This window comes from Corvus cornix, chromosome 4, assembly GCF_000738735.6.
Source record: "Corvus cornix cornix isolate S_Up_H32 chromosome 4, ASM73873v5, whole genome shotgun sequence".
NCBI classification, from domain to species: domain Eukaryota; kingdom Metazoa; phylum Chordata; class Aves; order Passeriformes; family Corvidae; genus Corvus; species Corvus cornix.
The window spans coordinates 20,743,204-20,757,682 of record NC_046334.1 but is presented as its reverse complement, the minus strand read 5'-3'; the positions used below and the strand labels follow the sequence as shown (position 1 = coordinate 20,757,682).

At 42.2% G+C, this 14,479-nt stretch overlaps 1 protein-coding gene across 9 annotated transcripts in view; it reads right to left on the bottom strand.

Moving 5' to 3' along the window:
• Positions 1-14,479, bottom strand: part of LOC104697198 (melanopsin-like) — a 73,389-nt gene that overhangs the window by 5,283 nt on the left and 53,627 nt on the right. For 6 of the 9 annotated variants that reach the window (XM_039550487.1, XM_019293265.3, XM_039550488.1 and 3 more), the window contains 6 exons: positions 13,134-13,337; positions 12,531-12,702; positions 10,509-10,664; positions 9,329-9,436; positions 3,950-4,124; positions 1,576-1,725 (listed from right to left, as the gene is read on the bottom strand). In XM_039550487.1, the coding sequence (XP_039406421.1) occupies positions 1,576-1,725; positions 3,950-4,124; positions 9,329-9,436; positions 10,509-10,664; positions 12,531-12,702; positions 13,134-13,337 (965 nt within the window). Of the gene's footprint in view, positions 1-974; positions 1,062-1,575; positions 1,726-3,949; positions 4,125-9,328; positions 9,437-10,508; positions 10,665-12,530; positions 12,703-13,133; positions 13,338-14,479 lie in introns of all 9 variants that reach the window. The other 3 variants (XR_005601686.1, XR_005601687.1, XM_039550489.1) reach the window with 2 other exon arrangements.

Here is a 14,479-nt window from a genome sequence, read left to right as displayed (position 1 = left end):
AATGAGGCTTTGAACATCCAATGTAAATAAACTCCCCATATCTCAGTGAACGCCACTGAAAGTCTCAGCATGAAGATACTCTGTTTAAGGGTTATTTATCAAAGTAATTCAAGAGATGTCTTTCAAATGCAAAGTAATAGCACATGAGCCTTCTTGTGGGCTACACAGTTGCTAAATTCCAGATACAGAAATATTTATTTTATTACTGAACAGTTTATGGAGACCACCTGAGATTTACTTCCCTTCTCCTGTCCTGTGAGACCAAAAGCCAGTGATTCTCCAGAACCCAGAGACAATATCCTGCCTTTGCCACTTGCCTACAACCTTGGACACACTTGGCTGCTGACAGAAGGCAGCAGAACTGAGTGGTACATTTGAGCACATGTTGCCTGACACCACATTTGGAGTCGCTGTTTTTCCATCAATACTGTTCACAACAGTTACAGGAAGAGAACAAGGTTTCTCAGGACTTGATCTTAATGGCACACATGAAAGAAGACAGGACAGAGGCATGCAGGAGCCAGGTCATTGGGTTACTGGAAATCTTCAGAGCAGTTCCTGCTTTAAACTGTGCTGTCTCTAGACAATTACCATCAGATCTGGAAGGGAGAACAGGGGACAGAAGCAGATGCTTTAGCTGCCCAAGGTGTGGGTGTTTGTCCACATGCGCTAGAATAACCCCATGAAAGGGTGCCTCCATCAAAAAAAGGGGTGCTACTCAGTCCAGCCACAGACAGGGGACTGTAAGCTGTGTCTGTCTTTTCCTGAAAAGGCAGCACTGGTGTGTGCCTGACACTGTGCCACCCTTACAAGTACTCGTTTGGAAACTGGTGTTACAATCTGGCAGACGCTGACTTGTGGGTGACCTTCTGCCCCCATCAGGGAATGGGGTGCTCCTCAACAGCAGGATGCCAAACCTCAGTGGTTTGGGCAATGGGGGTGATGCATCCACAGAAGATGCGCTGAGTACTCACCGTCTCCTCTTTCAGTGAGGGAAGGGTGGCAGTTGCCAGACTCTCCTACCCTTAGGGAGAAATGGGAGTTTCTTTCTCATCTTCCCCCTCAACAAAAATAAAACATTTTAATGTACACTGAAAAGAAGGGAAAGGGTGGCTTCTATCATGTCAAACTCTGTTTTACAGACTTGACTTTACTGTAAAAGGAGACTGCCCACAGTATGAACACAGGGGCCATGATGGAAGGAACCAAAGCTGGGGTAGATAAACAGACAAAGAGGCAAAGAACTCATCTTCTTAATCTTCTTACATTTGATGCTAATGACTATGCCTTAATGAGCTTCAGAGCTACAGGTGAATATCAGTGAAAAAAATTGATTAGGCATTACGGGCACTCTCGTTTGTCACACACACACACACACACACACAAAAAAAAAAAAAAGAAAGAAAGAAAGAAAAGAAATAACAGCAAGGAGGGAGACAATGTTGGAACTAGTATAAATACAGTCTACAGATGAAATAGATGGGCATAAAGGCTGAATTATCATTCCAGAGATGATGTACTGCAGCAAGATTAGCACTAAAACAGAGAGTCCTCAGCTGAGACTTTTTTCCATACCTTTTCTGCAAAGGCTTCATCACAGCTGCAGGTCTTTGGGAGCAGGTCTCTCTTGTCTTGTCTCAGACTTGTGGAGAAAGAGTGACTTCGTCGAGGCTTCAGTTTCTCATGATCTGGCTCTACAGGGTCAAGCTCTACATTGCTCCAGGTCTAATCACAAATTGAAGAAAGATTTCAGCCAGTTGCATCTTTTTTCAAATTCTTGGAAGTTCTCAAACTCTAGTAAAACCCATGCACATTCACAGAAAACTAAAGCTGTTCTAACACAGGTCTCACACTCAAAACTCCCCTGGGGAGAGGCTTTATTTTCAATCTTCTCACTTACCCTGGACTATTTGGCTGACCAGAAAAAAAAAACCAACAACTTGGAAGTAATGAAAAATTGTTTAATCATATTTCACCAGGATGTTTTTCACTCTTTTATATCTCATTGCTTATGCTATACTTATACCTGCAGAGCATCTGAATTCTAAAGATGGGAGCAAGTACAATCTATCTGTTTAATATGTCTTGCAGCATTCTGTGTGACCACCAGCTGATACAAAACAATGGACATGGACAGATCCAAAACCTAGTTTGCATACATCCCAGCAGAATATCCAGAACACCCAGGGCTTCTCAATCTGCATGAGCTTGCTGATTCTACAAACCATCATTAGCATGGGAGACAATGGGTGGGCTCTGCTCCAGTTTTCTAAGAGCATGTGAGTAATGAAGCATGAATGGGACATTCCAAAAGTGCTGTTCCATTTAGAGGCTTGGGCAGAGGCCATTTGTCATCCCTTACTTTGTGGTGACTTCTATGTTATCAATGATGAGATCATTCCACTCCAGCACTAGCTTTTAGATATGGATAGACAGAGGACAGACGGGCAGACAGACAAGGCTCCACACAAGTGGCAAGATAATAAGTGCATAATTCCCCTGCATCACCTTGCTCATACATCTGTGTGGCCACCTGTTTATTTCTCCACACTTGTTGAATGAGACTCCTTGAATGAAATGTTCCTTGATATGACTCACAAATGTTTGTTCCCTACACTAACATGTACACAACACACAGAGGAAAGCATTGGTGGCTACAGCTGCATCTTTTACAGTGTTCCTGGTGTCATTTCTTGCCCATCAATGTTTTACTGGAGCATTCCAAAACTTCACTCAGTCCTGTGTTGTGCCAAAGTCGTTGAGCTTAGCTTTTATTTCAGCAGCTGATGTTCCAGCTAAAACCTGTACAGCTGCACTGAGCTGCAAGTTGCCCCAAGGACAATTACCTTTGGCTGCATCAACTCAGCACAGCAGAGTGCTGTGCACTGCTAACAGCAGGGGTTTTAACTGAGACCCCTAAACCAAAGCTGTGCCAAAAGCTGAAGCTCTTACCCTCATTATCTTGCCTATTTAAGCAGCACTGGCATCGAAACACACACAATAACCTGCTAACATGAACAAACCAAAACCAAGTAGTGACCAACAGTGAAGAACAGAAAGCTTCTTGGATCAGGATGGATGATGAAATTACTTCATTCAGCATCAAACAAAGGAATAATGGGGAGAAAATTTAGGTTTTATACCCAAAGGTGTAAAAGTTGCATGTAGGATTTATACTTTTGTGACATGTTACCGGCAGAAGCTGTTGCTCTGGGAGGCTTTTGATGCCTGAACTGAAGGGGAGCAGCACAGGTCCCCAGGAGGGCCAGCCCCAGCCCAGACCCTGCCGTGGCTGCCACCCCCCCCAGAGCCACCTTCCCAGCACCTCTGCAGGCAGGGCCAGCTTCTTGTGACTGAGAGAGGCTGTGAAGAGTCTCAAGGGATTCTTTTGTTTCTCTCCCACTCAGTCGCCAGCCTTACTGACATGTGGGGTATATTCTTACAAAACACCCCACCATGCTCTAAGGGCAGGAGCCTTTCGCTCCTCATGGTTAAAATCCAGGTAAAGAAATCAAAATTTTCCCATCCTACAGAAAATGGACTTCTTTTAAAGCAATAAGACAGCTTTTGGATACATTATAAAACTTTGGATGGAAGATTGTTTTCTTGTCCTCCAGCCCGGTGAGATACCTAATCACAACCAGTAGTTGGTGACACAGGGAGTGTCTGACAATGGCTCTTTTTAGTTCACATTAAAGACTTAACCTGAACATCCTTGGTCCCAGCAGGCATCAGAACCACAGAGATATGCTGGCCTGAATGCTTTTTCTGATCACGCATGAACTTCCAGCTTTGCAGAAATGACCTCACATGACCCGAAAATTTTAGCTACACTCTCCTCCTTCCCTTTTCTGCTCTCTAATTTTGAATATGTATTCATGGAGTTGCTTATTTAGAGTCTGAGAAATGTTATACTCACTTTCTTTCATGGAAACAAGAAAAGACTTACAGCTTCTCCAGTAGAAACGGAGGAAACACAAGTGCTCTTGGTCCTGCCAGCAAGAGAGTGGTGGCTGGAAAGAGAGGTCCTGAATGATGACTCATTTATGGATCCCCTCAGGAGGTCATTCTTTGATATTCGTATCAGGAACCTCAAGCAGGGAACAGCTTTGTGGATGGTTTTTCTGAAGGAAAATGTGAGAAGGAAGAAAAAGCCAAACCTGTCACACTGAAGACACAGCTTTGAAATTCATGTGGTGAAAATACTGTCTCTTTCCATCAGCTGAACACAGCTTCTGTTTTGATGAAGGGGGTCTTACAGATTACATGCAAACAGCATGATATAGCTGGTGCAAACTACTCAACAGGCTGAAAAGAAAATAACAGGTCCTTCCAGGCCTTGTGTAAAAACACATACAGAGGAGCTGCATAGGTAAGCGAAAAGAATTGAAAATCTCTTGAAGAGCATGATTGCTTCTGATTTATTTAAAATGTTAACCCAGAAAAAATTCAGGCTAGTTGGTACAAAAGTCTTCACTGTGCAAAGACACAGAATGAGTGGAAAAAAGGGAAGAGGGCCAGAAGAATCAGATGTTGTTACTTATTTGTGTCACGCCAGCTACTGTAAACTCCTATTGGTCTAGACCAAATCTGCCTTATTCATTAAATAATAATCTCAGTTATGGTTGTGTGAGTCTGTTTCTTCTGACCCCAACCCTGGCCCTGCATGGAGCAGAAATGTCCAAGAGCCTCCCCTGTACAATGCCAGCTGGCCTTGCTCCTCGCAGGGTAATGCTAGTCAGAATGCTTCACTGCGTGTAGCACCTCCCCAGCACCTCCCAACCCATTATTTCAGCCCAAGAGATGAAGCTAATAGCAGCACAAAACTAAATTAGCAAGTCAAGATGTGAGGCAGCAGCAAGGCAAGGAACTGATGCAGGGGACTACAGATTGCTGGAGGATGTCAGGACATTGACTTTACACTGAGATGCAAGCCAAACAGAGGAATATTGTAAAATCTTTTGCATCTATAGCTACCAGGTTTGTTGAATAACCAGTGTATTTAAAATCATCATTTCTATTCTCACAAAAGATCACACGTTAAAATTTCAGAGACATGATTCTGGGAGCATGAAATGTGGTCACTCACTTGTAATCAAAAAAAGAAACCCACCACCACCAAACCTCAATATTTGGCATCATCAGCACTCTCAGAATACTTCTGCTTCTCTTTCCTCTCTAATTTCAAAGGCAAGTGAACAGCAGCTCTGTGTCTACTCTGGAGATGGGTACTGAAAATAGCTGCCTGCACCATCATTCCTGATCCTGCCAAGATGCCTGTTGGTGACCTGGCAGGGCCCACCGAGCTGCTTGGGACAGAAGGCTTCTCACATGATGCAGGGTAAAAAAAGATGGTTAATGTTGTGCACAAAGTAAGTCCTGAAAAAGGGTTTACAGGACACGAGAAAATGTCAAACCTCCATCAACTTCCTTTCAGATTGAAGACCTCAGTCTGGTGCTGAAAAGCAGCTGCCAGTTTTTTCCCCAGCTGAGAAGCTGAACTACTTCCATCTGACAACTTCAAGCTAGTGTAAAACACACCATCCCATTTATTATGTAGGATTTGGTGCAGAGGTCTCCTAATGCTGGAGATTCAGGAAATAAGTGTCTGATGGTGAATTTTCAAGGAAAACATATGAACATTTCTGAATGCCTCAAGGGACCAGAGTTTCTATTTTACTAATATTTGGGAGGACTATTGAAGGACATTTTGGTGGTTGGGATGAAAGTACAGATTTTGAAGAGAGTTTTAATACTGTATGGGTGGAATACAAAATAGGCATAAACTGAGGTACTTATTTAATGATATTTTTATAATCTGAAATAAAAGAGTCACCTAAAGTAAAATACGTAGTAATTGCAAGCAACTTTTTGAGAAAATACTGCAACTCAAAGTTATTTATGATTATTCATTATTTATGATGTAGGAGTTTTGAACCAATAATTTTTGTGTAATTCTGCTTTCCTTGGGAGCCAGTTGGAAACACGGAGCTGCAGAATTTCCTGTTTGCTATGAAAGAATGATTACAAAACCTAAAACTTCCAAAATGTAAGGGAGTTTATGCAATAACTCTAACACAGCAATGTGTTATTGTGGAACACAGAGACAACATACAAGTTGTTAAAGATGTGGAAGCTTTCTTCCCCACAAAAGACTATTTCATGAATTAAAACTTTGAGTACATTCCTCACTTACATTCGTTACTTCCTGTGAGACCTATTAGGGAGAGGTATTTTTCTCCTTTACACTGGTGGGGAATGGTGGGCAGGGGGATGGGTGGATGAGGAGGGCTATAGCAAACTCTCACACCAGTTCTTAGAAGCCAAGTGCTAGCACAAAGGTCACTGTTACAATTTCAGTTACAATCACTATAATGTAGGGTTCTTTTCTCTGTTGTTTAAGGTAAAGAAAACCCCCGAAAAGGCTTGGTTTTGTTGGGATGTTAAGATGCAGTGTCAGGAAATCTCTGTGCAAAAAACCATCTTGCTTTGCTAGTGGTACATTACTGGTTTTAGCCCGATTTGAACTCTTTAGATCCTGATTTCTAGATGCCTCTTTGTAGAAAGATTTGGAAAACAACTTAGATGTTATTTGGTTCAGTAGTTCCAATATAAAATGACAAATTATCCCCTGCTCAAACCCTTAACCCTTTGGCCTAAACAGACTGGCCCATTTATCTGTGCTTGGATAAATTACTCTCAAGGCATGATGTGAATAATTAGAAGATTTGGAAGTTATCCAGAAACAATAATCTTAACATATATATTCTTTATTCACTGTTTAAGCCAAACTGGTCCTGCCAACATATTTTTGCCAACTGACTTATTGGTGTACTATAGGGTTTTTTCCAGTTTTGAAACTGCATTCTTGATTCATCACAAGGGACCCAACATTACTTCTTTTCCTGACTGGATGGCTCCCAAGTGTATGAAATGTCTTCACAACAAGTCCATAAAAACTTCTCTTGTTGATATGTCTAGAAATACAAGTTAGAAAGCAGGGAAAAAAATAAAACAAGATAAAACAAGATACTTATTAAGATAAAGTCTGAAATCTTGTTGTGGACTCCAGCCCTTTTCCTAACAGCCTTAAAAAGCCAATGCTGATAGGAAAAAGACTAACTGGAGCACTTCTCTGTCACAGAGCCGTAGGATGGTGTGGTTTGGAAGGGACCTTGAAGGAATCTTAAAGACCATCTAGCTCCAAGCCTGATGCCAGGGGCAGGGACACCTTCCATTAGACCAGATTGCTCAAAGCCGTATCCAGCCTGGCCTTGAACACTTCCAGGGAAGCATCCACAGCTTCTCTGAGCAACCTGTTCCTTGGAAAAATAATAAACTGAGCACCATAACTTCGGTTCAGAAACAAATTATGGGTCCTAAACACATCAGCCAGCTGTGAAAACTTCCCATTGAACTTCTGCAACCCATCAGAAACTGGGCATTCTCCTACTCTAAAATGCTCTGCAGACTTCAAAAGACTCAGATGGTTTTTGGACGATGTGAAAAGGTGTGAGTTACGATAGCAGACATTTTCAGACAAAATACATCTCTAAAATGGAGAAGCATGGATGTGACAGATGAACCACATGGCGGATAAGGAATCAGCTGGGTGGTCACACTCAAACTCAAAGAGTTGTGGTCAATGGCTCAGTGTCCAGGTGGAGCCCAGTGACAATTGGTGACCTCAGGGGCTGGTTTTGGGACCAGCCCTGTTTAACATCACTGTTGGTGATGGACAGTGGGGTGGGGAGCACCCTCAGCAAGCTTGCTGATGACACCAACCTGTGTGGTGTGGTTGACACGCTGGAGGGAAGGGATGGTGTCCAGAGGGACCTGGGCAGGCTGGAGAGGTGGGCCCACAGGAACCTCAGGAAGTTCAACAAGGCCAAGTGCAAGGTGCTGCAAATGGGTCAGGGCAATCCAAAACACAAACACAGGCTGGGCAGAGAATGGATGGAGAGCAGCCCTGAGGAGAAAGACTCAGGGGTACTGGTGGGTGAGAGGCTGGACATGACCCAGCAATGGGCATTCACAGCCCAGAAAGCCAATCATGTCCTGCATCCAAAGCAGTTTGGACAGCAGGGGAGAGAGGGGATTCTGCCCCTCTGCTCTGCTCTGGTGAGACCCCACCTGCAGTGCTGCAGCCAGCCTGGGGTCCCAGCACAGGAAGGACATGGACCTGTAGCACCAAGTCCAGAGGAGGTCATGAAGATAACCAAAGGGCTGGAGCACCTCTCCTCTGCAGACAGGCTGAGAGAGTTGGGCTGTTCAGCCAGGAGAAGGGAAGGCTCTGGGTAGATCTTACAGCACATTCCAGTACCTGAATAACAGCTACAGGAAAGCTGAAGAAGTACTTTTCACAAGGGCATGTAGGGATAGGACAAGGGGGAATAGCTTTAAAAAGGGAAGGTTTAGATTAGATAATAGGAAGAAATTTACTGTGATGCTGGTGAGGCACTGAAGAAGTTGCCCAAAAAGCTGTGGATATCCCATCCCTGGAAGTGATCAAGGCCGGGTTGGATGGGGTTTTGAGCAACCTGGTCTTGTGGAAGGTGTCCCTGCCCATGGCAGGGGGTTCCCAGGGTTCCAACAGGAATTAGATGATACTTAAGGTCCCCTCCCAACTAAACCATTCTATGATTCTATGTTTTCACGCTTTTTGGGTGTATTTTGACCAGCATTCTGAGAAACCTTCACTTTTCTTACAACCATAGTGCCATGCATCAGACATCCAAACCGAGGAACACAGTTTCCAGCTCCCAGGTCCTAGTTGCCAGGCAACGGAACTTACCAGCTTTTCCAGTAATTGGGTGGAACAAGCCTCCTACCAACGACTAACCCTGCCATCTAGTGGTATTTATACATTTCTCACATCTACCTGTGTTTTCTCAGAACTTCCGATACAGCATCACTTTGTGGTAGCTACACTTTGAAAGACTTGAAAACAATCCTACAGGTATGCTGAATAGGAGTTCTGTTACAAGTATATCCCCTTTATATAATAAAGTATCTTTCGCTGCCAGTGTTTCAAAATTTTTGGTGAAAAAAATGCTTCAGAAAACCAAACCTTGAACACATGCATATACAGCTCCTTAAATTGGTGATGATGTGATTTTTTGAGCCTCGCTGGTTGGGACCTTTTATCTGGAGAGTGGTCTGTAGTGGCTGTCCCTGATATGATGGAAGATGTCCCTGAGCATCACCTCCTCCTCCTGTCAGTCACAGTGTTGTGCAGCTCCACAGGGCAGAGCAGGGCTCTGAGGGAGAGGATTAAAGATCCACATTTGCATGTACAGTTATACACATACCTATATATTTACTATACCTGTATCTTGGGTGAATTATTGCATATATGATGGGGTTGTAGATTGCAGAAGCTTTGGCAATAACTGCTGGCACAGATTTGGAATATGGTGTTAGGCTGTTGCCTCGACTAAAACAAAGCAAAAACATTTCACACAGCGATGCCATGGATTACATGGATACTATATTACTAAAACATATTACTCCTTTTAACTGGTTTTATGCTGTTATCTTTTTGTAATAAATACCCCTGAAAAGTTGACTCATTCAAGTGATTTCTTTGCTCAGATGAAAGGCTTGAATTTGACAGCATGTACTTGGTTTCATTCATTTAGAGAAGATCAAAGACATGCAGCAAGTAATTTTAGGATGACTAGGAACACAAAGAATCACCTTCCCTGTTTCTACAATAGATAAAAAAAAAACCCAAAACCCCGACAAAAGAACCCCCATTGTGGCCATCTGGGAAAAGTGAATGGTGACAGAAAAGAAAACAGAATCAAAGCTAAAAATCTTTCAGCAGCAGCATCTGTGCTGCACGATAACGTGTGTCAGTGACTCAGTTCCAAACACGGTAGAAGGAAGAGAGGACTGGAAATGGTTTAAAACCAATATTTCCCTTTTGACTTTAACCTCCCACAGTCAGGTGCGATCAATGTCAGTGCAGGATAAGCACAGTTAATATCATGGTATCATAGAATGGTTTGGGTTGAAGGATACCTTTAAAGATCATCTATCCCAACCTCTCTGCCATGGGCAAGGACATCTTTCACTAGATGAGCTAGCTCAAAGCCCCATCCAACCTGGCCTTGAAAAGTAGAACATGCATTGACAAGACACCAGGTCCCTTTGGAGCGGAGAATGGGTGGAGGAGACAACAATGTATGGAGGAAGCTTCTCAAGACAACAGGTATTAGGAGATAAAAGAGGTAACTCCTCCAATTTATGCAAAAAAAGCACCATGTGGAAGAGAAAACATTGTGTACCAAAAATTAAAATTAAAAAGTCATAATGCATTCTAAAATGCATAGACAAATAATCCCTTTTCTGGCTTTATTCACAAGGATCCAGTGAAGAATGAAATATCACCTCTAATGTAATAATTATTTAAGACCCATTCAAAAAGGAGCTCTGCCTCATGTGGGTGACAGTACTAATCCTATTTACAAAACCCCTGCTGTTTGGATTACTTTTCCACTTACCCTGCCCAGGCAATCAAGGTGACACAAGCATAAGGAGACCAGGACAAGACAAACACAATGATGACCACAAAAGCAATTTTTGCCAGCTTCCACTCATTCTTCATGGACTGAGAGAGGTAGGATTTCCGGCTGCAGGATCCCAGCTTTTGAACATCTCTGTGAAGGGGAAAAGAAATACAGATATTTCAGCAGGGCAATGAAAAAGCAACATCTCTAATATGTTCTCACCAATATGAAAAATGAAGTCAATTTCATATTTCCCTGCTCTAACTCTTCTTTTGTCCTCTGATATTTAAAAACTCTAGAAGGCATTAATGTAATAAAATGGTTGCAAGTGTTGTGTTTGCGTGTGAGACTGAGCCAGAACCCCTGGGACTACAGGATTGTGTCCTCATCCTTAGCACAAAGGAGGGCTTCAGGTTGCAAAGATACAGAAATTGGTATCTCTTGAGCTTTGTTGCCCTTAGAGGTGGAGCAAGCAAAGGCACAGCTGGATGGAAAAATCAAGTCTTATGTCTTTTCCTTTTCAAGGGAGGAACAGCTTGCAGAACTTCTAATTCATGAGGTAACACATGCTGGAGTACCCTGACAGCTTTGAGGAACTTGTCCCAAACACTTGCAAGGACATTTTTACTTAACTGCAGATTTATTTATTAAAGAGTATTTTCAGTGGGAGGTACAACAGGCAGTCCTAATATTTTTGTCACAAAACATCAAATTCTCTTCTCACACCAAACACCCCGCATTTAATTTAAAAAAGTTTTATATGGTCAGGTATTTTCTATACTTTAATATAGAAAATAACAGTTTTTACATATCAGTGTTGTTAAATGGAGATACATTTCAGGCTGAAGACATTAATTACCAGCCAGCAGGGTAACAAACTCCCTGCTGGTGCACTGTAAATATAGACTAGAATCATGGAATCATAGAATGGCTTGGGCTGGAAGAAACCTTAAAGATTATTTAATTCCAACACCCCTGCCATGACCAGGGACACCTTCAACTAGACCAGGTTGCTCAAAGTTCCATCCAGCCTGGCCTTGCAAAAGGCATAGAAAAATCTTGTGTCCACTGTGCTTCATGGGTGTACAAGACACCATTATTTTAAGGATGCATTCTTTACTCCTTCACTTGGTATCAAGTATACTACACAAAGCACAGTAAAAAACAAGGCAAAGGGCAAAAAATAAGAGTTCAGAAAGAACTTTATTTCAGGCATATATAAATGTGCTTATAAAGTGGAATTTAGCCTTATGAAGCCAAATGATTTCAACAAGTGCCTGCAGACAGAGTAGAGAAAAACCATCAGAATGGATGATACAGCTGAGCAGCAGGAAGCACTCACAGCACCAGCTGGTGTTGTATCAGACCAAAGATAAGCCATGTGCTCATTAGCAGAAAAATAACTGATAGAATGATGTCACTCTACAGATCTAACACCCTGCTGATTTTTCCTGTCAAACATAGACCAAAAAAATTTTGGGGGAAAAGTCTGAGTAAGCATAGCCAGATATTGTGCATGTAGTTGTGATGCTTGAGTGAAGCAAGATGGTTTTTGGGATGCCTGCCTTAAATAAAACCATCAAAAAATGTGAGGACTGTTATGTTTACAGAACTGCTCAAAAGCAGATGATTCCCCCATTGCTACATGTTTTTTATTATCCCTTGAGGCTGAAAACTGCTGGAATACACAAGGATCTTGTTTCTTGTAGTGCAAATCTGAAATACAAATAGCTCAATCTGATTATCTGATGTACTATTCATTACTACAGAGGAATAAGATTAGAACCTCCAGAGACTTCTTTTTCTATTCTGAAATTCATACATCCATTCCAGTTTTAAATTGGCAAAAAATATTTCTCCTGTTACTACTGTTAATGATCTGCCACTACAGATCATTAACATTCCAATTTCAATACAGACTAATTTTTGATTCAGATGTTTCTGCAGCTGAAGAAATTGAGAACACCTTCTACTACAAGAAAAGGGATACGTACTTCTTTCAGCTACGTTGCTTACCTGCCAGTACGCCTTATGGCCAGGAACATGGATAAATAGCAATGGAATATTATTACCAGGGGAATAAAAAACACGCAGCAGCATAAAATCATGGTGTAACTTCTGTTTGCAGGGGAGTAGGTGACATAGTCCCACGTACAGGATATCATCAAGCCCTCAGGCACATAGGAACCTATGGAGTACATGAATGCATTATTCACACATACACCCAAATTTAGCACAGTTGCTAATCCAACCACTAAGCCCTTAAAATAAACCCTGTCCTGTATCCATGGTCTTCAAGAGCTGTGCCAGCCAAATTATACCTTATATATGCAGTCTGAGAAGTGAGTGCCCACGTGGAGAGGAGATCCTGACTGCAGAACTCTCAGGTACACACCTAATACTCCATCTGCAGATTGATCTGCTTGAATCCCTCCTGAGTGTGGGGGGCAGAGGGTTTCTGCAGTGCCCTAGGTGCAGATGGGTGCTACAACAACAAACCATCAGGTGGTGGCTGGGCACCCATCCAAGAACTGATAAGAAAACTCATTTTTTTACACTCCAAGCAAGACTAAACAGAGCACATAGGAAATACTAGGAGAGGGAGAGCAGCCAACATACTCCAGCCGAGGAGCGGAGCCACGCTCCATCCCAGTGAGTAGAGCCACACGACGGCGATGATCTGCACGGTGCGTCTCTTGGAAGTCCACTGGATGGACTGCAGGGGCTTGGTGATCACCAGGTAGCGGTCAACAGAGATAGCCAGCAGAGTCATCATCGAGGTGATCCCGAAGAGAGCCCCGCAGAAAGCATACAAGTTACAGCCTGAAGAAGAAAATGGCAGTGTCAGGGGTTTTCCTGAAAAGAAAGAGGCATGTTTGCTCTCAGAGCCCATCATAATAAATCTCCTAATTTTTTTCCTGGCTCAGGACTTCTTTCTCAATAGAAGCATTTTCTTAGCCTCACATTTTCATAGTTATTAAATTTTTATTAGAAAAACACAAATATAAATAAAATACAAATACATGTATTTAAACAAGTCCTACTTCACTGCAGGCTGCAGCTGGGAACCTTTTGTCAATGGAAAACTGCCTCAAAGAAAATTCAATCTAATTAAAGTTATATTTTCCTGGACTGTTGCCCAATATATTGATCTTAACATGCTGCAGCAGACATCTGTCTGTTAATGATAGATGGGTGGCTCAAAAAATGACTTTGGTTTATGTGGTTTAAAAATGTAAAGTTGTTTAAATTTGGTGACTAAGAGACCAGCTGTAAAACACAGCTCCAACTCCTATATCTAATGGCAGTACATTTTAAAAGAACTGACTTTTTTTACATGAAACAGACCTTTTAATCCCCTCGGCATTCAGGCACTGCACTACCAGATGGAAACTTGTAAAGTTACACTGAATTTAATGGGGAAACCTGTGTGGAAAGATCATCCATTCTTTGAAATCTTGCATTGCCCCATGTGGTTATAAACAAGGGCCCACTAGGAATGACAGGCAGCAAAAACACCAGATTCAACCTTAAAGCAGAGTTCTAAAGTCTTTACAAGCACCCTGCAACTAAGGACCAAATCCCACTCAACCCAAATCAAATGCTTCATTTGTGACAGCATGATAATTTGCACTGATTTTATCTAAGGGGATGAGCAAGACTAAACATATCTTCAAACTAGAGAAGCGTCCCTTCTGTGCTGCTGAACAGTACATGATCTCTGGGCTTGCTCCACCATTGTACAGCCACTAGTGGGTGCAAGCTTTAATCCATGATGCGATGAGAAGCACCAGAGCATTGAGCCTTCTGAGGTCCTTGCTCCACCCACATTTCAGCTATAATTTCAGCATGGATCACTTTTTCTTTCTTGTAGTTGGAAAGAAAGAAGCTTAAATTTGCTGACTCCTTAAATGACTATTGTTATTTAAATATCTTAATTAAATAGGAGATTCCTAGAAGCATGC